Here is a 25,714-nt window from a genome sequence, read left to right as displayed (position 1 = left end):
CAATCTCCCCTTCTCCTCCTGCCTCTCTTCTTCCTCTTATTCCTTCTCTCCCCCTCCTCTCCTCCCTCCTTCTTCACCTCTCATCCCCCATTCCCTTTCTCCTCTATGCTGCTTCTCTTTCCAAGCAAACATAGAACTCTTTCTGGGGACACTGATAACCTTGGTTAAGTAGAGCCATTACACTCAGGTGTATCTACTCACTGTACCCTCATTCCTTTCTGCTTCTAGGGGATAACACCACCTGAAAGTGGGTTGCAGCTTTGTTTGTACAGTGGCTAGCACTCTGTGTCCCATAGGCTCTTCAGGGTGATGGCTTAGTTCAGCCACCAACATCCAAAATGCGTAGAGCAGAGCATCTTGCCTGAGGTTAAGCAACACATTGCCAAAGCCCCTTGACCTCCTGCTGCAGGCATGCTCTGCAGGAGTGAAACCGGGCTAATTGTGACTTTGTTGTGGGCCAGTGTTCCCACCTAGTGAGGTGGAGTAGTTGACAGATAATTCCTGGCATTGGCCTGATGCCTGAGAGAGTCAACAAACACAATAGGTGTCCCAGAGACTCGGGGAGAGGAAGAATCTTGAAATGCCGCAAGGTTCCTATTCTTGAGAAGAAACTAAAAATAGCATCTGAACTCCTAAGAGAACACAAACTAACCCGGAGTTGCCAGCAAAGCCCATTCACGTCCACCCACGGTGGAGCCCATTCCAGGGTCTCCTTGAGATCTCCTTGGAGTGTGACTCAGCTTTGCAGGAGCAGAACAAAAGGGAGATGTTGGAAAGGAATTTGGGCCGCAGTCCCAGAGAACCTCCATCCCTACCTTCCTCCCATCCAGTCTCTTTCCCAAAGGGGGTTTAAAGAAATACAGATTTGGGATGCTACCAAAGCTTGAAGAAGAAAGCAGTGAGTTTTGTCTTTCTCGAGGCTGACTTCCAACATTGGGGTTTTGTTTGCTTGTTTGTTTGTTTTAGTTTGTTTGTTTGTTTTCTGCTGCATTTTTCTTTTCCCGTGGTGCTGAGGGTAGAACCCAAGACCTCATCACATTAGGCAGAGATTCTAGCGAGCGTCACGCCCTCAGTCCTGGGCTGGAGTCCCCTCCCCTCATCCTCTTCTGCGTACATTCTGAACAGTCTTCTCATAGGTGTCAGTGCCCCATCCTGGTTTTCCCTCTGCTGAGTAGAAAATTTTATTTGGTGATATATGTATGACACGTGCCCCCTTCCGCTGGCCAGCCCACCAGAGACACTCTGGCCAAACACACCACCATCAGACAACGCTTTAAAGAACGCTATGCCTTCTCCGTTCGTTCTGCACCGATGAGCCAATGACAGTGACATCATGGTCACCATCCCTCTGTCCTTAATTTTTATTTCTGTTTGTGTATTTGGGGTTTTTGTTGTTGTTGTTTCAGCTTGCTGTTTTGTTTCATTCTTCATCTGTTTTGATTTTGTGGTTTTGTGTTTTTTTTTTTTTTTTTTTTTTTTTTTGTTTTTCTTTTTCTGGTGGTTGTCAATTTTGCACTGTAAATACCATGATGTGAGCCTGACCTCAGAACACGGCTTACTTAATAATTTATTATTTCCTATTTATTGAGTGGTATCGAAAAGTGAGGGGGACCAGCCCCCCTGCTGGGTTGTTATTGAAAACCCACCCATCTCTCAGCTCTGGGTGCTGCTGTCCTTGGTGGGGAATTGTCACCCAGGCAACGGGTGCTAGACTTACCAGCCGAATTGGAATCGCAGAAACAGAGGCTTCTGTCATACAAATTAAGTCCAAAGGGATCTAAAGCACTAGAAGAAGAAGAAGAAGAAGAAGAAGAAGAAGAAGAAGAAAAAAAACCTCATTTAGATGGAAATTAATTGAGGAACTCAAATGCCTGTACTCGAACCAACTTCTATTAAAATGTCACAACTGAAACACAGAGAGAGAATCCTTTTTCCCTGACTACTTGAAATTATGTCTGTATATTAACAAGCTGAACCGAAGAGAACGCAATGGGATTCTTTTGTGGTTCTCTTTAGGGATAAAAGGAGTGGGTCTTGGGCCTCAGTCTTGTCTTGGAAACTCAAAGGACTTGGCAGGTGTGTTCTGGGAAGGGCATGGGAGAGAGCTCTGCACTGGCGCAGTGAACTCCATCCTGGTGGATATCGTGGTTATACCATGTTGTAGTAATTTTTAATCCCAACCTGAGGTTTCTACCCCACCTTAGACCAATTAGTTCCTGGATAAAAAGACACACACCATCTTTATATTTACAATAAGCCTTAAACAGCACAAGAGCTAGGCAGATACCTACTCTCAATATACTCTCGATATTCTCCTATCGATAACCCCGAGTTATCACTTACTATGTTTTATCTGAGCTGCTCTTAACTCCAATCTGTCAGCCCTCAGGGCCATGTTTTCTTGACTCCTCACCCATGGTAGCTTCTCCTCCCTCCTCCTGCACCTTCTTCTTCTCCCCTGTGGTTCTCCCCCATCCCAAGCCTGGGGGAAACTTCAACCCCATCTATGTTTCTTCTGCCCAGCTATTGGCTGTTGGCATCTTTATTTACCAACCAGAAATAACTCGGGGGGGGGATGGTTGGGGGTGGGCAGGGTCACAGGTCTATGTGCAGACACCTCGGTCTTGGGGGTCCCCACACTTAGCATTACAATGGACAGCAAGGCTGATGGACATCAACCAAGGAAGCAAGCAAAAGGATATGGGGCTTGGGGTTTCCTCCTGGGCAAAGTAGGAATAGCTGGGATGTGGGATGCACCAAGGTTATGAAAATCACAGAGACTAACTCCAAGACTTTTGCGTCCAATTTAAGCACTCCAAGTCCAGTCTCCCTCCAGTCATGCTGGGGGGATGCAAAGTGGCTCTGCCCTGTCCTGAATCTAATCATGGTCCATTGTTAGACTGCATCTTCTACAATTATTCTGATGAGCTGGTGACAAAGGTCCTATTGCTACTTTTCAGATGGGAGGGGCTGAGGCTCCTCACTCCCAGCTCCTAGAACTGGCATCTGCCTGACTCCATGTCCCTTGTCCCTTGGTGGAACCTTTCTAGGGGGGGCCTAAGCAGAGAGCACTCTGCACTGTGTCTCTTTTCTCCAAGGCTAAGCTAGTCCCTCCAGTGGCCATTGGCCAAGGACCTAGCTGATTCTGCCCCCCCCCCCTCCTCAAAACCGTTTCTCTACATGAGGGATTCCCATCTGGAAAATCCCAAAGCAGAACATTGTCAACTCCCCCCTGCTCAGCCTGACCAGCTGTCCAGAATGTCTTCCCTCTCTAGTGACACATACTGAGTCCTCCAGCATCCTGGGAGTCTGTCTCAGCATTACGGAGACCACAGCCCACCATCACCTTCCCAAGGATTTCCAGGTTTTCAGCCTGTAGGATCCACACCTCTGTTCTTGTTAAGGTCCGTGCTAAGGTGTTCTCGTACATGGCCCAGTGCCTTCTGTGTGTCAGATGTTCAGAGAAGGAAGGAGCTCTTAGGACCTACCTGCTGTGTGTCACACACAGATCCACACAGCTCAGCTCATTTGTTCAATTTCCCAAACAGATCTGTAAGCACTTGGGTGATTTTTACTTTTGTGTAAGTTTGTGAGTGTGTGTGTGTGTGTGTGAGTGTGTGTGTGTATGTGTGTGTGTGTTCACACACATGCAGAGGCCAAAGGATAACTTCAGGTGTCATTCTTCAGATGTTGTCCAACTGCCTTTTTTTGAGACAGAGTATCTCCCCAGCCTGATGGCCAGTGTGCCTCTGGAATTAGCCTGTCTCCGCCCCCCACAACGCTAAGGTTACATGTGTGGGGCACCATGCCCAGTCTTTTTACACGGAGAACACATTTATGAAGCAATTTACCAGTTGCGTCATCTACCAAGCCTGGGTTTTGGATGCCCATGGTGCCCAGATGGTAGCAGCTTCTATGCATTTCCTCAGGAATCCCACTCCAAACCATCTATATCACGCTGCACCCTTATCTTAGCCTTCGCCCCAGTCCCAACATTAAATTTTCTTCCTAACAGAAACTGAAGCTTAGAAAAACAAAGGTCACGTGCCCAAGAGCCACAGCCTCCAGAGTCAAGGACAGAATTCAAGCAAACTGACTCAGAACCTCAGGTTGCTGGCTGTTCTCTATAGCTCTGGAGTTTGTACATAGCTAACCTCTTTCTTCATGGTGTGACAAAGACTTTAGGTCCTAAACCTCTAGGACAATTCTACTACACGCTGTGAGGCAGTGGACAAGGGTCACACCTGTAGGTGACTGGTTTGCTACCAGCAGGTTAGCAGCAGCTACCTCCCTGGGCTTCTATGGGAACAAAATTAAATAGTCAGTTCCTTTAATACACAAAAGTAGGGATAGCATTCAGTTAACGCTATTGAGCAAAATTGTCATTTCCAGTACTGAGTCTGAAGTGTGATAGCGGGAGTCCAGGGGTCAGCCTAACAGAGCCATCTTGGAATGCAGAGGCTTTCTGGGAATGTACCCAGGACAAAATTTGATATCTCTTCCCCTCCGGGACAGGTTGAAAGCACTCATGGGATAGGTGGGAGTCGGTGGGTTAGCTCTGGGGATAGGGAGAGCACAATACACACATCTCCAGGCAAGAATCTCAGGCCAACGCTGTCACAGCCTCCAGTTCTCAAGGGGACCTGCTTTTTAGGCTGAAAGTCTTATATTTAAAATGTTCATAGCATCACGTTTTTTTAAGTATCATGTGAGTCACTACTACTACTACTACACACTCACACAGTCATACACACAGAGTCACACATACACAGTCACACACAGAGTCACACACACAGTCACACACACCCAGCCACACAGAGTCACACACATAAACACAGTCGCTCTCACACATAGAGTAAACACACAGACTCACACACACAGAGACACACTGGCACACACACAGAGTCACACACACACACAGAGACACACAGGCACACACACAGAGTCACACACTCACACAGTCTCACACACACACTCATATACCAAGTCACACACTTATACAGTCACACACGCATATACACAATCACACACAGTCACACAAACCCAGTCACACATAGCCACACGCAGTCACATGCATAAACACAGTCTTTCTCTCTCACACACACATAGAGTAACACACAGAGTCACACACATACAGACACACAGGCACACATACACAGAGTCATACATACACAGTCACACACATTCATACACAAAGTCACACACATATATATACACAATCACACACAGTCTCTCTCTCTCTCTCTCTCTCACACACACACACACACACACACACAGAGAGAGAGAGAGAGAGAGACAGAGAGAGAGAGAGAGAGAGAGAGAGAGAACCAGATATTCTCATCACTCATCCTGTCTCTTGTCCAATGAAAACCCACCTTGGGAATCCTGAGGGTGGGGTAACCTGCCTTGGGTAAGTCTGTGGCTGCCTGCCCTCCCCCCACCCCTGCTCCCCCAACTGATTTCATTTTTCCTAAATAGTTTGGTTATGAAGCTGTACCCAATGTCTTCTGACATTTTCTAGTGACTAAGACCCATCGATGATTTAACAGTCACATGCCCTTTGCCCACACTGACACATCACTTTTAGAGTGCTCCATTTGACAGAAGTTACGGTTGAGGCTCCGGGGGTAAGCTCGCATAGCTAGTGGGCATCTGGGTCCAGATCTGAGAGTTCCAGGAGGATTTCTTAAACACCTTTTTTTTTTTTAATCCCCGAGTTTGTGAACCCCATCCATGCAGAGCTAGCCTACCCCACCCCACCCCCAATGGCTCCAATTAGATGACATGTCAGAAATTGTGTCTTTTAGGAGGCTGTCCCTGTGACTAATGTCATCACTCTCCGTGACTCATGGACAGGCCTTCACCTTTGTATCTTCCGCCCAGACTCCCGGTTACTGGGAATCCACGTGTTTCTTTATCTAGTGATTGGTCTGGGCAGACGCCCCACCCCCGCACCCCTTATCCCCCCATCCCCTCTAGTCCCAGCTGTCCTGGTTGCTTCTCAGATGCCTCCTTTCCTTACCAGATTGGCAGCTGCCCAAGAATGGAGCTGAGGCAGCACAGCTCCAACACTCCCCGCTTCTGGTGATCTGGAGATACACGCAGCCTCTCTGCTGGATCCAATCAATGAAACAATTCAGGGCATGGGAGGGATGTTGGGAAACAGAACGTCCCAGGGAGATGGAACCCAGACTCCTGCCTGTGGCGCTTGTAGTTTGAGCATTTAAGCAAGTCACGTCCTTAGGATTCACTTAGTTGTTTTACCTACTAAGAGGCGTAGGAAATTGCTTTGAACTGTTAGCCCGCCCCTACAATATGTGTGTTCGAAGCTGAGCAGTGGTGGTGCACGCCTTTAATCCCAGCATTTGGGAGGTAAAGGCAGGCAGATTTCTGAGTTGGAGGCCAGCCTGGTTTACAAAGTGAGTTCCAGGACAGCCACGGCTACACAGAGAAACCCTGTCTCGAAAAAACCTTTAAAAAAAAAAAAAAAAAAAAAAAGTGTGTTCGAGGGAGAATGTCAGGCACTGGTGCTTCTAAAAATCTCTCCCTAGGCTATTCCAGTATGAAGCCAGGGTAGAAAACCACCGAAGAAGATGGTACCCACAACACTACCCAGAGCTGATCCATGTTCTAAGGTGAAGGACACACATCTAAGAGAGCATAAAGCCAACACTAAGATCAGACAGCATCTCCGCAGTGCCAAATCAAGGGCCAGGCAGGCGTCTGGGAGCTCCACCTGTGTCAATATAAATTACCTACATATTTATCGCCACAACATCCACAGGAGATAGACGCCATAACATCAACTTCAGAGTTGCAGAAACTGGGACACAAATGGTTGCTGTAGGTGTCACTGATAGTAAGTGACACAGCTAGCTAGTGGCAAGGCGGGGGNGGGGGTGGGGGCGGGGCGGGGGAATAAGGCAGAGTAACTACACCTTGTAGGGTCAAGCAAGATGTCAAAGGACTTAGGAATGTGACCTCCCAGGCAGATGCTGGGTAAGGAGAGGAATTAGCCAAGAACAGAAATGAAGTTTGGGGGAGGAACTGTGGGGGAGTCATGTGCACCGGGTGGGGTAAGGTGGTGATTATGCCTGTCTGAAGTTAGCTCCCCACCCCCACCTCCTGTCCCCACCCCTATCTCCCTTGGTGCGGTTGTTTTTGTTTTTGTTTTGTTTTGTTTTGTTTTTACCTCAGTACTTACTGCTAACCTGTAATTACTTCTCTTGTTTTGTGCCCATCTCTGAGGGCAGGAGCCATCTCTGCCTCAGTCATTCATTCCTATAGGGACACTTGGCCTGGTAGGCAGCTGGCTGGCAAGTGATTAGATCTACCCAGGGCTTCCAGCTCTGTTCTCTCCCACAGCCTGTTCATCGTGAAGCTGCTGCTGCTGCTGCTGCTGCTGCTGCTGCTGCTGTGTGTGTGTGTGTGTGTGTGTGTGTGTGTGTGTGTGTGTGTGTGTTGGAAGGCTGCAGCAAGGTCCCCAAGGTAGTGACTTGTCCCAGGAGCAATGTTGCAGATCTACCCTGGGAAGAGAGAAGGGATCACAGATGTAGAACAGACATGAGCACCTACCATCCTCCTGGCCTTACCCAAGGCACAGGGTCACCTACCCCGGGCTCCAGAGTGACACAGATCTTAAAAGGAGCACTGGGAAGCAAAGACTAAGGTTCACCATACCTGTGAGTCCATATGTGGGTTTCGTGGTCTCTCTGAGCCTCGAGGTTCTTACTGTCTGCTGAGAATAACGAAACACCAACCTCACAAAATGACTGCGGAGCTTAGAGGAGGTGGGGTGTACCGGGCACACAGCAGAGACTTTGACTTAGAATCCCACCCCGCCCCGCCCTTAGGAAAGGAGAGCAGGAGAACCAAAGGCCGAGGTAAGCTCACAAGAAGTTTCTGGAAGATTCCACGCCACCTAGGCCGAGAGAGCAAGCACTCCTACCTGTTTCCTTCCATAGTGTCTCTTCCACCCAGAAGAATCCAGAGTCTCTAGAGAGCTAGCGCCTCTGCCACGCCCCAGCCGCCGGCACTCAATCAGAGCTTTCCATCCGGGTCATTCAGTGCCATTGTGGAGAGACTGTGTGGGCTGTCCAGGCCCGTCAATCAATGTGGATTGACAGCTCTACTTTACCACACCCCGGGACTCCAACTCCACGTCATGGGATAGTCGGGGGTCAAGCAGCCATTGGTTGACTCACACTGTCTTTTCTTCTCACCTTGTTGTTCTTGGCTTTGCCATAGAAACGTATCCGATGCTCTCTCGAACTGCAACGGGCACTAGGCCTCTTTGGCAATAGATGCTTTCACATCTAAACCTGAAATGAGTAATACCAACCATATTAAATAGAGTCACATTACGTAACAGGAGGGAGTTAAACAGAGGACTGGGGAGGCAGCTCAGCCAGTGAGTGTTTGCTGTGAAGGCCTGAGAGCCTGAGTTCAACCCACAGAATCTGTGCAAAAAGCCAGGCGTGGTGCTGTGTGTCTGTAATCCCAATACTGGGGAGACGGAGACAGGAGGATGCCGTGGGACTTTCTAACCAATCAACCTATCTTAGCTGTTGAGGCCCAGATCGCTGTGAGAGATACTGTCTCAAAAGTGAGAGACTGAAGAACCACACCCAAGCGTGTCCTCTGGGCTGTGTGTGTGTGTGTGTGTGTACACCTGTGCATATGTACATACACACTTTCTCACACATACACACACTCACACACACACACACTCACTTATACTCATGCACATTCTCACACACACACACTCATACGCGTACTCACACCTACTCATGCACACTCTCACCCACACACTTATACATACCCTCACACACTCACGCATACACTCCCACACTCTCTCACAATACACATACTCACACGCACACTCTTGCACACTCACACGCGAATACTCACGCATACTCATGCACAGTCACACATACACACACACTCACACATGCTCACATGTACACACACACACAAACACACCTGCAATGAACAGACCTGAAGAGGACAGTGGGATGGAAATAGTGCACACACATAGAGGAGGAGGGAGGAGAGAGAGAGAGAGAGAGAGAGAGAGAGAGAGAGAGAGAGAGAGAGAGTTTGTTTCCCCTCGACCTCTCTCCCCTCAACTCTTATTTCTATATTGAGGTATCTTAACCAAAGAGAATCCATGACACTCAGTACTTAACTGTACAGAGTCTCTCCGTCATTTGACGCTCTCTACAGAGTTGCAGTGTGAAGGTATCAGCACAGGAGCTATGCATTTCTCACGTATTTTTCTGAATAAGCTTAACTTACAGGAAATTTTAGGGTGGTTGGACAACATTTCCCCTCTCAGGAAGTGAAGATTTCTCCAATGCCCCTCCCCTCCCAGTATCCCTTTCTCCTTCATCCATGATATACAGGCCCTCCATTTTTAACTAGGTCTATCGCCAATCAGAAAGAAGACAATGACGTCTCCTAAGTTAGTTCTGCCCAGGTGACTACTTTTAGCCAATCAGAGAAGGGCAGAATCTTTCCCCGGGGTTTCTATAGAGAGCCTCATCCTGCGCTTGTCTTTCATTGCCCCGTTCATCTTTCTTCAAGCTAAGATGAGGATGTGACGGCTGGGACTCAAGTGGCTCCCTGAACCATGAGGTGATGATGAGGGATGAGGATGTAGCCAGTACATGTGTGACAGGTGCCGTACAGGTCTTGCTCTCACGGAGCTTTGTGGAAATCGGACCAGCACTGGATAGACATCCCTGGACTTCCGGCAGTGGCAAGAAATCAGATTTTTCTCCAGCTATCATGGGTGACCTTTGCATGGTTGTTGTCCATAGATAAAGCTAACACTCATTCATCTAGGGAGTGACCGGGACTGCCACCCCAGCGGAGCCATCTTCTTGGTATCCCTCTCCTCCCTCCTCAGTATCCCTCTCCTTGCTCCACATTATCCCAGGCTCTCTGAGCCCTGCCCCAAGTACAGACTCAGAGAACTTCCTCAGGCTGCACACGCCCAAGAGCTGTCACTCCCAGTTCCCCCACAAAAGAAATTTCCAAAGCTGTTGCCCGGGTGTCATGATCACCAACTGGTCAATCAGGCTCCTGTTCTACCACAGTGGCTTCTGGGAGACAAGGCCCTATGGTTATACACCTCTCAGGTCTCCCGTTTCCCAAAGAGTTCACTTTCTGCGTAAGGGACAAAGCATGCATCTTAAATGTCCCCGATGGAAAGACACGAGGACCAGAATACCAGACAAAACCTTCTCGAATGAGGACATTGAAAGTTTCGCCAGTCTGAGGGCCATTTGTACTGAGAATGGTCTTGTGAATCGAGCTATAACCTGCTGTTGAAAGGGCTGCCTCCTGTCAGAATCAGCTAGAATCTGCCCAAACCCCAAAGAACAAAGGTTTGTGTCTCATTCATATCCGTTTTTGAGAGCCATAACTATAACATTGATAATCACAGCAAACCGCTCAGGATCCTCTGCCCGCAGAGCCAAGGCTCCCCTGGACTATGAAATGCTTTGAAAGGCATTGGCGTTTCAGTGAGTTGTGAGGCAGTTGGCTATGAAGCGTTCCCATAGGCTCCTGCCTTGGAACACACAGCTGGTAGGATGTTTGTGGAGGTTATGGAGCCTTTAGGGGCTTTGCTGGAGGAAGCAGGTTCCCAAGGGGATGGGACTTGAGTGTTATGGGTGTATCCGCTTTCTCTGAGCTCGCTGGTGTGCGCCTTATAGCATGTAGCTGCCACGTGTTTCCAGAGTCCTAGCCACAGCCACTCCAGCCACCGTAATGGACAGCATCTCTGAACCGTGAACCAAAGCCGAACTCCGCTCTCTTGCTTTGCCTCTGCTAGGTAATGAGCCGCAGCGATGAGAAACCAGCTACCACAGAAGGAGAATCTGGAAATGCCCGACAAACACACCCAAATGACAACCACAACACATTTTCTTAAGCACTGTGTACCAGGTCCTGGTGACACAGCTGAGAACGACCGAATTAAAGTCTCTTCTCTCCTCCCTCCTACCATATATCCATGCCGAAGGAGGGGGACAGACAAATAGATTTAGAGGTGAAAATAGAGGTCTCAGTTAGCGGCAAGTACAAGAAAGAAAATGAAGCCAGCAGGTGTGAGAGATTGTTGCTGCCAACGGTTAGGGAAGGTTCCTCTGAGCAGATGAAATGTTTAAGTAAAGATCTGAATGAGCCGGGAGACCCGGGGAACACTGTTCCAAGCAGTGGGAACAGAAACAGCAAAGGTCTCGGGCGAGAACATTCTAGACTCTTCTGTCTGAGAGGCAGGAAGTCTCTGTGGCTAAAGAGCTGAGATTGTGGGAAACTCGCAGCAGAGAATCCAATGAGGTCGCTAACCGAAAGCTTGCTGTGGCCTTCACCAAGCTTTACGGTACTGGCAGCCATTTGAAGGAGCTGTTTGGTTGTTTCTGAGAGCCAGGGCTTCTCTCTCCTCCTCCATCACTACTCTTTAGGCTAGTCGTTAATGCACATAGGCATTCAGTGGAGAAAGGAATTAAAGAGAAATAGAGCAGGCCACACCACCTCCTCTCCAGAGCAGGCCACACCCCTTCCTCACCAGAGCAGGCCATACCCCTTTCTCTCCAGAGCAGGCCACACCCCTTCCTCACCAGAGCAGGCCACACCCCCTCTTGTCCAGTGCAGGCCACACCCCTTACTCACCAGAGCAAGGCACACCCCCTTATCACCAGAGCAAGCCACACCCCTTACTCACCAGAGCAGGCCACACCCCTTACTCACCAGAGCAAGGCACACCCCCTTATCACCAGAGCTGACCACACCCCTTCCTCTCCAGAGCAGGCTACACCCCCTCCTCCCTCTGCGGTGGGGGGGGGGGTCCTCTTTTCCTGTTCGGTTTGAGTAGCTCACCACCCTCCCAATAGAAAGGTCTAAAATCCAAGTCCTGTGTTTGACTGGCTCCTTCTTGTCCCTGGGATTCCTCGCAGTGACTCTGTTCATATTCAATTATATTTTGTCCACTTGATACATCTTAGGGTCATCTGGCAAGACAGAAACGGAATTGAGGAGTTGCCTCCCCCAGGCTGGCCCCTTATAAGCAAGTCTGTGGGACATACTCTGAGGAGTGATTTGTGTGAGGAGAACCTGTGGGCGGTGCCACCCCTAGGCAGGTAGGTGGTCCCGGGTTCTATAAGAAAGCAGACTGAGCAAGCCATGGGAGCTCCTGCCTCCAGGTTGTTCCTGCTTTGGCTTCCTCTAGTGACAGACTGACCTGTGAGCCGAATCAACTCCTCCCTCCAGGAGTTGGTTTTGGTCAGTGTTTTATCACAGCAAGAAGGACAGAGGGTAACTGTGAGCCTCATGGGAGAGGGTACCTGATCATCTAGAACTTAACGCGCCTCTATGAGTGGGCACAGGTTCTACCCGTGCAGCTAGGAACTGATACCTCCCACTAAGGATATTTGCCCGTGGCGGATATATTTCTGGCTCATCCCAGGCCACTGCTCAGTTCCTCAATCTCAGTGTGTACTGTCATTGTTCCACTGGAAGAAGGTTCCAGAAAACCCGGTCCTGTGAGAAGGATGAAGGTGAGAAGCTAAAGGTCAGCTGTGGTTGTTAGGCGTGGCTGGGATTGGAGGGCTGGGATCTCGCCAGGCATAGGGTTTGGAACCCTCCGTTTCCATTCTACTTACGGATAACTCAGTCCATTTCCAAGTGCTATGACTTGAACATGCTACGCAGGGCAGGGCAAACCAAACTCAGAGAGCGTCCACTGCGCACACAGGCTCTACTGTGCCCAGGCATGTTATCCTCAGGAACCCGAACTGAAACAGAACACGCAAGCGTGATGCTTGTGCGAGGTGCGGCGTGCTGGAGAGTCCACTCGTGACATCTTTTAAGTGTTCTGAGAAAGTGAAGGGAGAGAAGATAGAGACACGGGTCGCCCTGGACCTAGGTGAAGGTGGAGCTCCCCAGGAGCCCCCCCCCCGTGGAGAGAGAGAGAGAGAGAGAGAGAGAGAGAGAGAGAGAGAGAGAGAGAGAGAGAGAGAGAGAGAGAGAGAGAGAGAGATCTGAGCCCTGGGGCTGGGCTGGAGCAGGAGGGAAAACTCCCAACAGAAACCTTGCCTTTGAGAGACCCTCCCTCAGCCTTTGATGATGGTGCTGGGGTTAAGGAATGGGAAGATGTCAGGTCACTGTCCTGCCAATTCCCGTGTGCGACTCCAGTCCCTGCTTCTGCCTCCTGGGCCCCAGTTGTGGAATGCAGGATGATGTCACCTCCCTCAACTGTCTCTTTGGAAGATTAACTGTGGTATTTCCCGTGAGAAAGTTTTAAGTAATGGCAGGCAGGTGAGACAATGTTTGCTCTGGGTCCTGGGATCTAAGATCCTAAGTAACACGCACATACACACACACACACACACACACACTCACATATGTACACATACATTTATACACTCTGCACATATGTACACACTCATACATTCATACAGACACATATACACAGTCAAACACACACTTATGTACACACACGTATACACAATAAAACACTCACATATACACTTACATATATACACATATACAGTCACACAAAAACACACTCATAAACACACTCACACACTCATACCCAATTTATACACTCACACACTCATACCCAATTTATACACTCACACACATGCACATTCATATACACACTCACACATTCATACACACATATACACAGCTATGCATACATATACACACTCATGTACACACATACACTCATATATACACATAAAACACACTCATAAACACATTCACAAAACCACACCCATACATTTATACACACTCACACACACATTTATACACTCACATATTCATACACACTCACATACACTCACATATTCACACACTCATATACACATTTATACATTCACATGCATATACACACTCATATACACACTCACATACATATATACACTCTCACATTCATATGCACACTTGCACATTCACACACATGCACTCAAATACACTCACACACACTCTTATCCATTCACACACTCATACACACTCACACAAATGCACACATTTATACACTCACACATGCACACACTCATATACACACTCACACACTTATATACACACTCTCATACATACACTTACACATTCACACACACATGCATTCACATGCACAGACTCACACATTCACACACTCACACACACATTCACACACACATTTATACACTCACACACATATATGCACACACACTCATTCATTCTCTCTCTCTCTCTCTCTCTCTCTCTCTCTCTCTCTCTCTCTCTCTCTCTCAGAATTTCCCCTTTTCTGGAAGAACCAGCCCGGGCTTCCTCCCTCTCTGAAGCCCCTCCGCGTCTGACCCCATGTTTTCGGCTGGTCGGTGATGGCCCAGGGTGTTACTCATCACTTTCCACACAAAGTCATCTTACATCTCATCAGGTGGCTCCGTCAGCAGGGTCAGCAGCTGCCTTGCTTCTCAGTTTCCCCAGGCAGAAAGCTGGCCTGACCCAGGATGCAGAAAGATCCCAGAGAAGCATGCCAGCTGATGCAGAGGACCCCAAGACCTGGCTGATGCTTTCCCTTCGTGGTTATTGTGAGCAACCTCTATCCCCCTGGCTGTGTGACCTAGAGGAGGTGGCTTCACCTCTCTGGACTACAATGAATAAATCTGAAGGTGGATGTGCTGACCGGCAGCTGTAACCCCAGCACTAAGAAGGCAAAGGCAAGAAGATATCAAATTCCCACCCAATCTGAGCCACATAGAAAGACACCCATCCAAACTAACGCAAAACCTGCTGAACTAGAGCCGTGTATATGGTCAGTGCTGCGTAAATATGATCTGAGACTGATTTCAGTGAGTATGAGAGTCTGGTCAAAGCCAAAGGCCTAAGCTGGAATCCCAGCTCTGTCACTGAAGGTGACATGAGTTAGGCATGTGCCTCAGTTCTCGGGCTATACAATGAAGACACCAAAAGCCCCCTCCTCACAGGTTTTTTGGAGGGTTCTATGAGTGGGCAGGAAGTTCAAAGCGCCAAGGGTAGGAGGTGGCACCTGGGTCTTCTAGCCACGTGTCCCTCAGCCTTAAAAAAGAGAATACAGGGCCTGGGATGTGATACAAGTGTTAGAATGCTGGTCTAGCATACACCAAACCTTGGGCTCCATTTCTAGACTCCCGTAATCCCAGCACTTAAGAGGCTGAGGTAAGAAGAGTGGGGAGTTCCAGGTCACCATCTGCTGTATAAAGAGCTCAAGGTTTGCCTGTGCTACATGAGAGACAGAAAGGGCGGCGGGGGTGGGGGAGCTGGGTAGGGAGAAGCACAGGCCACAAAAGATGCTCAGTCCATAGCTGTCAAGCTTTCTCCCTTCTTGGTTCCAGGCAGAAGGGCCTTCTAGAAATTTTCAATGAAGATGTGCAAAGAGGCCTGGAAGGAAAGAAGAGAGAAAGCCTTTTAGAACACGTCCTCCAAGCAGACTCACCCATAAATCAATACAGCTCAGCAGCACATAAACACGCACCGCAACGCCCACCCAAATCCACACGCACTCAGCCGGAGACCGCACGGCTCCCATCCCATCTCGCCCACTGAAGATCCTCACCCCAGCCCCTGCCTGGTCCCAGGCAGGGCCAGATTTCTCCCTGTTCATCATACAGGGTGACTCTCCTCATAATTAGCTGCAGGCTCACTCGGCCCCTCCCAGCTACAGTCTGTGCCCAGCCATGACGTCAGCTTAAGTCTTCTGGTGTGGTGAGCTCATCCTGCATCGCACTGAGGCCACCCAGGTACTGGGGGGGGGGACACAAGCTAGGACAGGGGGACCCTCTCTACTGGAGCAAAAGCCAGGGGTCTCAGCCAATGCACTCAGTACAGATCTAAGATTCAAACCAATCAGCTTTCCCACCAAAGTTCCTGGCACAGGACATCTGTGTGCATGGGCTGGCTCTCTATTTCCTCATCTGAAAAATGGGTTGGCGGTAACAAAGACAGTTGTGAACATTTCCCACCATTACTGCAGCGGCTCACCACTGTGAGAGACACACAGGAGTGATTCTTCTTAGTATCCTTATTTTGAGTAAAGTACCTCGTATGAGGACGGCTTTCTATCAAAACGGCTTCTCAAGCTGGGACTCAAATTCCCCAACATGCTCACCCCAATAAAGAAAGCAGAGCTGGAGCGGGGCATGGTGGTGCATGCCTTTAATCCCAGCACTTGGGAGGCAGAGGATTTCTGAGTTCGAGGCCAGCCTGGTCTACAAAGTGAGTTCTAGGACAGCCAGGGCTATACAGAAAAACCTGTCTCAAAAAAACAAAAAAAACAAAACAAAACAAAAAAAGGAGTCTCCTTACTTGCTTACATAAACCTACTTACACACACACACACACACGCACACACACACACACACATACACACACATACACACACTACAGATTAGGATTCCCTCTATGAGGAATAGCATAGTAGGACAACATAGTAACATTTAGAAAGAATAACAAGAGAAGGGCATATTAGGTAATGAGGAAGGATAGAACGTAGGCAAAGGACACATAAGTCATGAAAGAGGTTAGAAACCTATTTTTTTCCCCTAGTTTCCACCCCATCACAGATTTGGTGTGTGTGTGGAGTGGTTCTGTGAATGTACGGGGTTCACAAAAGGGGCTCCAGGGCGCGGCTGTTCTGTGTACAGGGGTTGGCCGAGATGGATCGCATTTGGGACTGGGCAGATGTTTGAGCTTCACCCCCTACTGTGTCATGTTTTTATTTATGAACCCATCGCGATAAATGATTTTACAGAAGGAGGAGGATTAGAGGTGCAGCTAGCTCTGTGTTGAAATGCTTTCCGGAATGTATAAGACAGTCAATGAAAAAAAAAAAAAGTTTTCTGATGACTTAGGACTGTTAACTCTCCTGCCGGATGGGACAGGCGTAGGGCTCATAGCTATCAATGGGACAGTTATCTGACTCGTAGCTCTCAGGGCGCGGAGGGGGAGGGTTCCACAGCAAATGTTTATGAAGCACTTAAGAGCAAACATTATGCAACCGATGATAAGTTGAAAGTTGAAAGCTTAAAAGCACAGGCTCCTCTGCGAAGTCTATGACGTCCCGCATTCCTGATGACAAGTCCCAGAGCTGGATCCTCTCCTGCCCCATTCCACAGGTGGAAAACAGGCAGCTCAGGCATGCCTTGGAGTTATATTGCCTCTGATAGAAACTCTTCCCTTGACCAAACTTCAGGCAGACTAGTCCTCCTCACCCAGTTTTAACAAGAACAGATCAGTTTAGCCACAATCCGCATAAACCCATGTCTGATCACCCCCTCCCATGCTTGGTCAATTGCTTTCAAAGAGAGGTTTGGCCACCCCAGTCTATCCATAGAGGACTCCAGTTAGATCAGTTTATCCGAAATTCCTTTTGGTCCCTGGATTCCCCTAGGTCATTTCCCATCCGTTAACCCCCATTCTGCCTCCAGGCTGTAAATCCCCAGTGGCTCAGGCTGTGCTGGGAGTTGAGCCCGATCTATTTTCTCACCCCAAGACCTACCTATCCCAATAGACTCTGCCTGACAACGTTCCTCTTTTCATAACTTAAACTGCCGTTTTTTAAAAATTCATTCACAGAAGTCTGAGGCTGTAAGACTTGGGCCATACTGTAAGTGGGGATTCCGTGTGCTTCTTGATCCAATGAGGGGTTTGTCTCTCTTCTTCTGCGAGTCCCTAGAGTGGGAGGCAAGACAGAACATGCTCTGAGGATGGTATTTCCAGAGTGTGACCTGAGCCCTCAGCCAGGCGGAGGGTTATTAATAGACTGGCTTTAGTGCCCTGCCGGGCACGGGTGCCTGGAGTGGACGCTGCTGGAGGCAGAGGGAGGGCGGGGGCGGAGCGGAGCAGGAGGAAGAGGAGGAGGAGGAGGAGGAGGAGGAGGAGAGAGTGCCTGAGAAGCTGGCTGGACCCGGACGCCACGGCCCCTCCCAGCTCCCCACCCGCTCCCAGAGCCCAGTTGTTCTCTCAGCGGATTCTCAGGGGCTGGTTCATCACCTTTGAATACTCCTGTGACAGGAGGCGCTTGCAAAACCCGCCCCCAGCCCCCAGCAGCAAATAAATAAAAGGCTCCCAGCCCAGAAGCCAGGAGAAGTTTCTAGGCTCGCCAGTCCCTGAGCTTTATTAAACTCCTGGCTGCGCTCAAGAGCTCAAGACCTCAGCAGGCTTTGGCTGGGAGCCGGGGCAGCCTGGGAGGAAGGCAGCCCGTGGCTTGCTGATAGCCTGGCGAGGTGGGACTGAGAGAGAGAGGCCCTCTGGGATTCTGGGTCCGCTTAGGGGGTCACCTTTGTGAGCCAGGACCCCAGCTCAATTCTGGGCAGCCAGCGGATGGTAGGGCTCGTGACTGAAGGAAGATCAACATTTTCTGAAGTGGAGGACTAAACTCTGAAAGCCATCTCAAGCCACATCACCTTGCTGTGTGACCTTTGGGTAGGTGGCTCTGTCTCTCTGAGCCTCTGTTTCCCCTTCTAAGCTCGACAAACATCATGGCTGACGGGCAATTGCCTTTCCCGTGCGCCTACCCAAGCCGCCTGCGCCGAGACCCCTTTCGGGACTCACCGCTCTCCTCCCGCCTGCTGGACGATGGCTTTGGCATGGACCCCTTCCCAGACGACTTGACAGCCCCTTGGCCCGAGTGGGCTTTGCCTCGGCTCTCCTCTGCCTGGCCTGGAACCCTAAGGCCTGGCATGGTACCCCGAGGGCCTCCAGCCACAGCCAGGTTTGGGGTGCCTGCTGAGGGCAGGAGCCCCCCACCCTTCCCTGGGGAGCCTTGGAAAGTGTGTGTCAATGTGCACAGTTTCAAGCCGGAAGAGCTGATGGTAAAGACCAAGGATGGATACGTGGAAGTGTCAGGTGAGTCGGGGCGGGCAGGGTCCCTGCCTCTGTGTGTGTGTGTGTGTGTGTGTGTGTGTGTGTGTGTGTGTGTGGCTAGTGCTCACATGTGGGCGATCGCAGGTTCAGCCCAGAAAGAACTTCAGTAGAAGGGACCACATGGCACAAGTGACCTCAGGGCTCAAGAATGCAACCCACAATGTTATCTTCAGAGACAAGTGTTTCTCAGTGAGCGACAGAATGAGTCTGGATGTGCCGTAGTAGCTGGGGTCCTTGGGACCCTGTGCCCCACCTGAGAGCTGGCAGAAGCCAGGCTAGACATTTTGAAGCAGAAAATTTAATATAAAGAATAGATGGGTGCACCATGGAGAGAGGGGTTAGCACACTGGCTTGCTGGGCGATCACTAGACAAGGAGACGAAAGCTGGGTGGTAATGTCTGCAGTATGGCTCCTCTCCTCAGAGAAGAGCTGTCTGCCAGGCGGCATGCTGAACCACAACTTCAGCATCACACAGCACTTGTGTTAGTACAACCATACAACCAGAGGACAGGGCTCCTGTGTCCACATCTCTCCCTTTTGTACTTTAAGAAACGGAGGCACATAAAGGATTAGCATGATTTGTTCAAGGTAGCAAAGGGTTCAAACCCAGGAAGGATATATATGTATATGTATATGTATATGTATATGTATATGTGTGTGTGTGAGTATGTGTGTATGTGTGTATGTGTATGTGTGTGTAATATATATGTAATATATGTATATATTTAATATGTATAATATATATATATCCTCTGGCCCTTCATCCCATGACTGTCTACTCCCCCTCTTGCAGCTGAGGAGGCCTAGTCCCAGGACATACAGTGAGTCAGCAAAAAGTCCAGAGCAGAGCCTAGGCCTGGTCCCAGCAGCACTAGGCCCAGGGCTTTCCTTACCCCATTGCACTCTGGGAGAAAGAATACATTCGCAGGGGAAAAAAGACCCAGGGGACAGGAAGCTTGGCCCCTGGTAAGCTGGGCCTCAGCAAAGCTTTCTTCTGCCTCCCTCCCAATTAACAGGCCATTAGAAAGAGCTTGTTCTTGGCAGAGGCCTGTCAGCCAGAAAAATCAATAACAGCCCTGCTGTAAGCGCCGGCTGGGCAGGGACAAGCCCTGGCTCGGCTAGGCAGTGAGCGAGGCTGTGTTCTAAAGCCGCTTGGAGTAGAATTGTAAACATCAAACGCTCTGGGTGTGGGTGTGGTGGGGCAAGCAGACGCTCCGCTCAGGGGCGCGTGCTGACGGTGGGCGTGGGCTCCCGGCGCTGGCTGACGAAAGCCAACACTGGTTCCGTGGCCTGCTCGCTAACCAACAGGACGGCTAATTATTTCTTCAGCGACCTCGCTCCTTTTCTGGGCCTCCTGAGGTTCCCGTGGGATGGTGGTAGCCCCCAACGTTATCTTTATCTACATGGTAAATGCGCAGATGGTGCCTGGGGTACTAACTAGTTTGTTCTTGGTAACAGCAGCCAAAATTGGTGGCCATGGTATGGGTACGAGGGAAGGTCCTCTTAATAATAATAATAAACGATAGACATTCTTCGGGAGAGATCTGGGTTCAAATCCCAGCCCTCCTGTGGGGTAGCAGCATGGTTGCAAACTAGGAAGTCGTTTCATCAGTGTTCCCATCTTCGCAATGGGGATTGTACCCATTCCTGTCAAGCAAGGCTACTGGGAAGATGTAGTAAATGCAGACAACATCTCCATAGTGCCTATAAAACAGAGTTAATGGCACATCCTGCTGATTGATCTCATCATCACCCCGCCCCATTCTGATTTAATTGTGATTAAATTAATTATAATCCAGAGGCTTCCAAAGCACCCACACCCTGTAGTCTCTTCTCATTTGAAGCTGCTCCTTAACAGGTGGAATCTGGCAGCCACAGGCTGAGATCTCAGCCACGGACCGGCCTTAGTGATCCTGAGGTTCAGGGCAGGCTCGGAGCCCGATGTCTCTGTCTGTGAGAGGGGAAACCCCGGAAACTGACGCAAAAGATAAATCCTGCACAGTCACCCCTAACTGTGGCCTCCCGCTCTACAGACTCTGATCCCACTGAGACTGGGCGCCAAAGCTTTCTCTCGTGAAAGGGATTTGAGAATGAAGATCCGGGAATCCCTGCAAAAGTAAGGGGAAGCCAGGGAACAGAGCCAAGAACAGCTACACCATGATTAAGAACCTGTCCTTCTGAAAGCAGTTCAGGCCAGACCTTTGCACAATGTCCAACTCGGCTGGCTTACTGGTTATTCACAATGGCTTTTTAAGAAGTGTGGGTAGGATTGTAACACCACCCCTGCCCATTTTACAGATAGTGAAACTGAGTCCTAGGGAAGGCTAACTCACCCAGCACTACTGACCACCTGCTTCTCTGGCAGTGCCTAATACTTAAAGCCAGACCTGCCTGGAGGTTCATTGACTGACTCTAGCTGGAACTGTGAACCTGCTTAGGCACCCCACCCCACCCCAGCCTTCTGGCCTCTGCTTCAGTGCTGGTCTCCCAAAGAGGTTAGGCTAGGTTTGCCTAGTCATCTATTTCCGGCTGCCTGAGGAGTGGAGGAAAGGCTGTTTGGAGTTTTGGATGATGCCAGATGAGCCAAAATCATGAGTAAGCCTCCTCCTGGTGCGGGACTTGGAGCCCTCCCTAGTCCATGCAGTTCACAGATCTGAGGCATAGATAGCCCTTTCTTACTTCTCTGACCCCCTAGGAATACCTCACTCCAGGGAAGGTTTTGGAAAATGTGGGCTCCCGATTTCCATCACGCACTGAGCCTTCTCCTGCAGCCACCAGCCAAGAATGACCCCTTCAAGGGCTGCTGGGCCAACCTCTGGCTGGGGGAAGCCTGGGAAGGCTTTTGTCCTGTCCCCAGGGCCTCTGTCCCCAAGCCACAGTTCTCTAGGTCACATGAGAAACATCACAGCCCTGCTGTCCTGGGATGGCAGAGATGATCTTTCTGTACAGGCAGCCATCTCCCTTCCTTCTGCTCACAAAAATAAAACATCGACGGTGTAAAATGTAAAACAGAAAGCAAGCTAATAAAGTTACACTTTATTATATAGTAAATAATTATATATTATGCATACATAATTTAATGTTATTTATATAATATTTATTTTTATACCAACAAGTAATAGTATATAAGTGGTTACATAAAATATATTTATATTAACATTGTATTAATAAACAATAACGTAAATAAATTATATAATAAAGCATAATAAGTTATACTTGCTGGTATAACATCAGACGAACAACAAACAAGTCCCAAATGCAAATGATATGCAAATAACACACAAATTAGGTTGACCCACCTCTTTTAACTCTGCTGCTCTCTCCTCACACATTCCCTTGGAGTCTTCCCTGCTCTGAGGCCCTCCCTCCCTTCAGCCTGCACCCCATTTCCAGAGCATAGGCAGGGTCCATACACTTCTGAGGACTCCCCATTTTTCCTAAACATTTACGTGAATGATAAGGTTCACCTGCGCAGCTTGCAAGGGCCGTGCGACTCACTCACAACGTTCTGCCTCCCAGCGCTCCAGTAAGGCTGTTTTCACAACATTTTAGAGACTACACGGAGGCCCAGAGAAGGGTAGGACCCTGTCAGGAAGTGTCTAAGCAGGGGTTGATCTGGGACGCTGCTACCCTCTGCTTCCAAACCTTTGCTCTGTGACTTCTGGGGTGTTTGGCCTCAGGCACGTCCCTGGATCAGGCAGGTGTTTTCAGGGCCACAGATTTACCGAGCCTCTCTGAATTTCTATTTCTTTATCCACTCAGTGCTGGCAATAAAGTCCCTGCTTAAAGGAGTTGTTTTAAGTAAGTTGCTGAGAACAGAGGCTGACACTGGGCCCAGCCTACTCTGATGTCCCTTTGCTTATTATGGGACCAGGACCCCCGAGACCCTATCTTAAATGCAAAGTATCCCAAGTTGGAAATGCAGTCAATATACCTGACCTATCAAATGCCACGGTGGAGCCCTGCCTGTCTGAAACTGGCCTACTGTTAAGCAAAATTATCTCATGCCACACTGACTTTGTTGCAAAGCATTGACTACCTTGTGTCGTTTATTGAACCGACACACAACAGCAGCATGGTAGAAAGAGTGGAGGAGAGTCCATTCAAAGGCTGTGTGTTGATGATGTCTGTCAAGCTGGCTGTGAGTCCTTCATCTTCATCATCGCCTCGGGCAGTTATGAGGCCAGCAGACAGAAGACAGGGTGGAGAGGAGTTGAGTCAGAGGCCCTGGCCTGTCCCCAGTAGAAGCAGGCTCCTCAGAGGCCCAGGCCTCAGGGAGGGGACCAGAGAATAGGCCATGCTCTTGTGACCACAGGCCCATGCTGAGGCAGGGCAGGTAACTGTCACAGAGTTGAACAGAATGACCTCTTCTTGGATGATAGCACACCCACAGGATAGAGCGTTCTGGCCTCCAGACACAGCAGTTTTAAAAGTGGGTTCCGGTCAGTCTACCTTTCCTCCCTGTGGTGGAAGAATAAACAGTACGGCTTTCCTAAGGACTGTGCAGCAACGTATAGCCCGGGCCGAGTCAGACATTACGGAGTCCTGAAGTGGAATATGATGCAGCCATTCAAAAGGACAAGGTCCTGAGCTCCAGTCGTCAGAACCTACATAAAAGCTGACATAACAGCCTGAGCTCTCTAGGGAGACAAAGGCAGGAGAATTCTGGGTACTTCCTGATCTGGGCCAGAATAGACTAATCAGTGCAACTCCAGGTTCAGTGAAAGACCCTCCCTCAAAATCTAAGGTTGAGCCCCCACTCCCCAACCCTGAGATGTCTCCATTTAAAAGGCAGCCTGGCTATCCACATTCCACCCTGGGGATCCACAAGGTAGGGAAGAACTGACTTCACACACACACACACACACACACACACACACACACACACACCATGCTCTTAAGGAGTGTTTTGGGGAAAATAGAAAAGTAATCAGAATGTCTTAGTGAAATGAGAACAGACTTCCAGCCAGTGCATAGAATGATCCCTTTGGTACGAGGTATGATGTATGGCCATATTCTAGAAAATCCATACGTTTCTAGGAAGCATTCTCTGTCTGGAGATATAAACACAGTATTTATGACAGCCTTGTGGGGGGGGGGGATGGGGATGGGATGATGGGTGGTTGTGCCTTTTGGAAATTTATTTCCTACACTTTCTAACATACATATGCATTATCTTGTAATCAGAAAAAAAAATGTTATTAAAGGGATGATTAACTGGTACAAAGTATCGCTAATGCAATCACCTGTAAATGAGGAGTTGAAGACACTTTGGACCTCCACAGGATGCAGTAATCCCCCTGGGTATTTATAGTCTCTTTTATGAAGCTCCTGTGTGTGAAGGTGGCGCCTGGGCTCTGGAATGCAGCTTCAAAAGGGAGTGGGAAGGGCGGAAGGGTGGCTGAGCCAGGCATTAATCCTGTTTGTTCAAAGAGAAATTGAAGACATTTTATTTGTGAAGAGAAGGAGGAGGAGGAGGAGGAGGAGGAGGAAGAGGAAGAGGAAGAGGAAGAGGAAGAATGAGGAGACCTGAGAGGATCATAATTTGTCTGTGAATTGCAGTGTAAAGCCAGCTTCGTCCCAACCCTCTTGTAATTTCATCTTCTCCTCCATAACTGGGCGAAGGAGCCTCTGGGAAGTGGGGCTGTGGAATCTCTGCCTCTCTTAATCTGTGACTCCCCAGAGCTGCCTTAGGAGAGTCTGGGTGTGTCCAGCATCTTGAAGCGTTGAAGCCAGGCTGTCCTTTCTCTAGGATAAGGTGGTACAGAAGGCTCACTCTAAGAGCAAGAAGGGTAGGAGGTCACAGCATTTGATCCAGTGAGAACCGATCAAAGCCCAGCACAGCCATGCACCTTTCTGGGTGACCTCCAACCCACTCTGGGATCTCAGTCCGTACTTCAATAACAACGGGAGGGAGAAGCTGACCTACAGACCCAGGGAAGGAAGCTGGATGGCCAAGACGTCCCAGACGTATCTTTGGCTCTTCCTTCCTTCCACCTCATTGACCAATCTGTGATGCTAAGCTCCTGGAACCTGTTGTGGCTGCCGGCTAGTGGGTAGAGTTAAGTGGGAAGCTGGAAGTTAGGGAGCAGGTGTCCCCGTTTAACATTAAGTTGTCAACAAACTGTGGCCAAAATCCTCTATCCTGCCCATCAGATTAGCTCATCTTCAGCCAGCCTGGGAGGTGGGCTTCAGTCTCTACGCCAAAGTTCTAAGACGCAAAGCCCTAACTCCGAACCACTCCCTAGCTACGTAAGGCAGGAGCAGAGCAGGATTTGAATCCAAGCCCATATCCTGAATGGTGCCCAGGGGATGTAGATTCTAACAGATGATGATGCTTTTGTCTTGCAGGCAAGCATGAAGAGAAGCAGCAGGAAGGTGGGATCGTCTCCAAGAACTTCACCAAGAAAATACAGTAAGTAGCCTTGTGGGTGGACTGTACGCAGGCATTGCAATTGTGAGTAGAACCCAACTTTCTTGGGAGACACGCCTGGGCAAGGAATTGAACTCTCATACCGAAAGGGAAGAAACTGTCATAGTAAACCTTCAATGGGGAACCCCAAGTAGGGGGTTAGATTGTCACCTTATCAGCTCAGTGCCCTGTGAGGAGGGCATTGACCCCATCAGGGAATAGAGAGGCAAAAATGACTCATGCACCTTGCACTGAGAAGTAAGTAGATGTAGTGTTCATCCATTCAGGAGGATAGACAGGAGAGGGTATAGCCATCAAAGTGAGCCCCACCGGACTCTAGCCTCCTAGTTGCTGTGATAGGATCCTGTGTGTGTGTGTGTGTGTGTGTGTGTGTGTGTGTGTGTGTGT

General features: G+C 49.3%; 1 protein-coding gene across 1 annotated transcript in view; it reads left to right on the top strand.

The window, feature by feature from the left end:
* The first annotated feature begins 18,108 nt into the window (after positions 1–18,108).
* Hspb8 (heat shock protein family B (small) member 8) overlaps positions 18,109–25,714 on the top strand; it is a 15,516-nt gene continuing 7,910 nt past the window's right edge. Inside the window, exons 1-2 of the mRNA XM_021186952.2 lie at positions 18,109–18,876; positions 25,246–25,309. Of these exons, the coding sequence (XP_021042611.1) occupies positions 18,510–18,876; positions 25,246–25,309 (431 nt within the window). The 5' untranslated portion in view covers positions 18,109–18,509. The remainder of the gene's footprint in view (positions 18,877–25,245; positions 25,310–25,714) is intronic.

The sequence above is a fragment of the Mus pahari genome, chromosome 23, assembly GCF_900095145.1.
Source record: "Mus pahari chromosome 23, PAHARI_EIJ_v1.1, whole genome shotgun sequence".
Lineage (NCBI taxonomy): Eukaryota > Metazoa > Chordata > Mammalia > Rodentia > Muridae > Mus > Mus pahari.
Note: the sequence above shows the minus strand (reverse complement) of the source record. Positions and strands in the feature narration are given on the sequence as shown.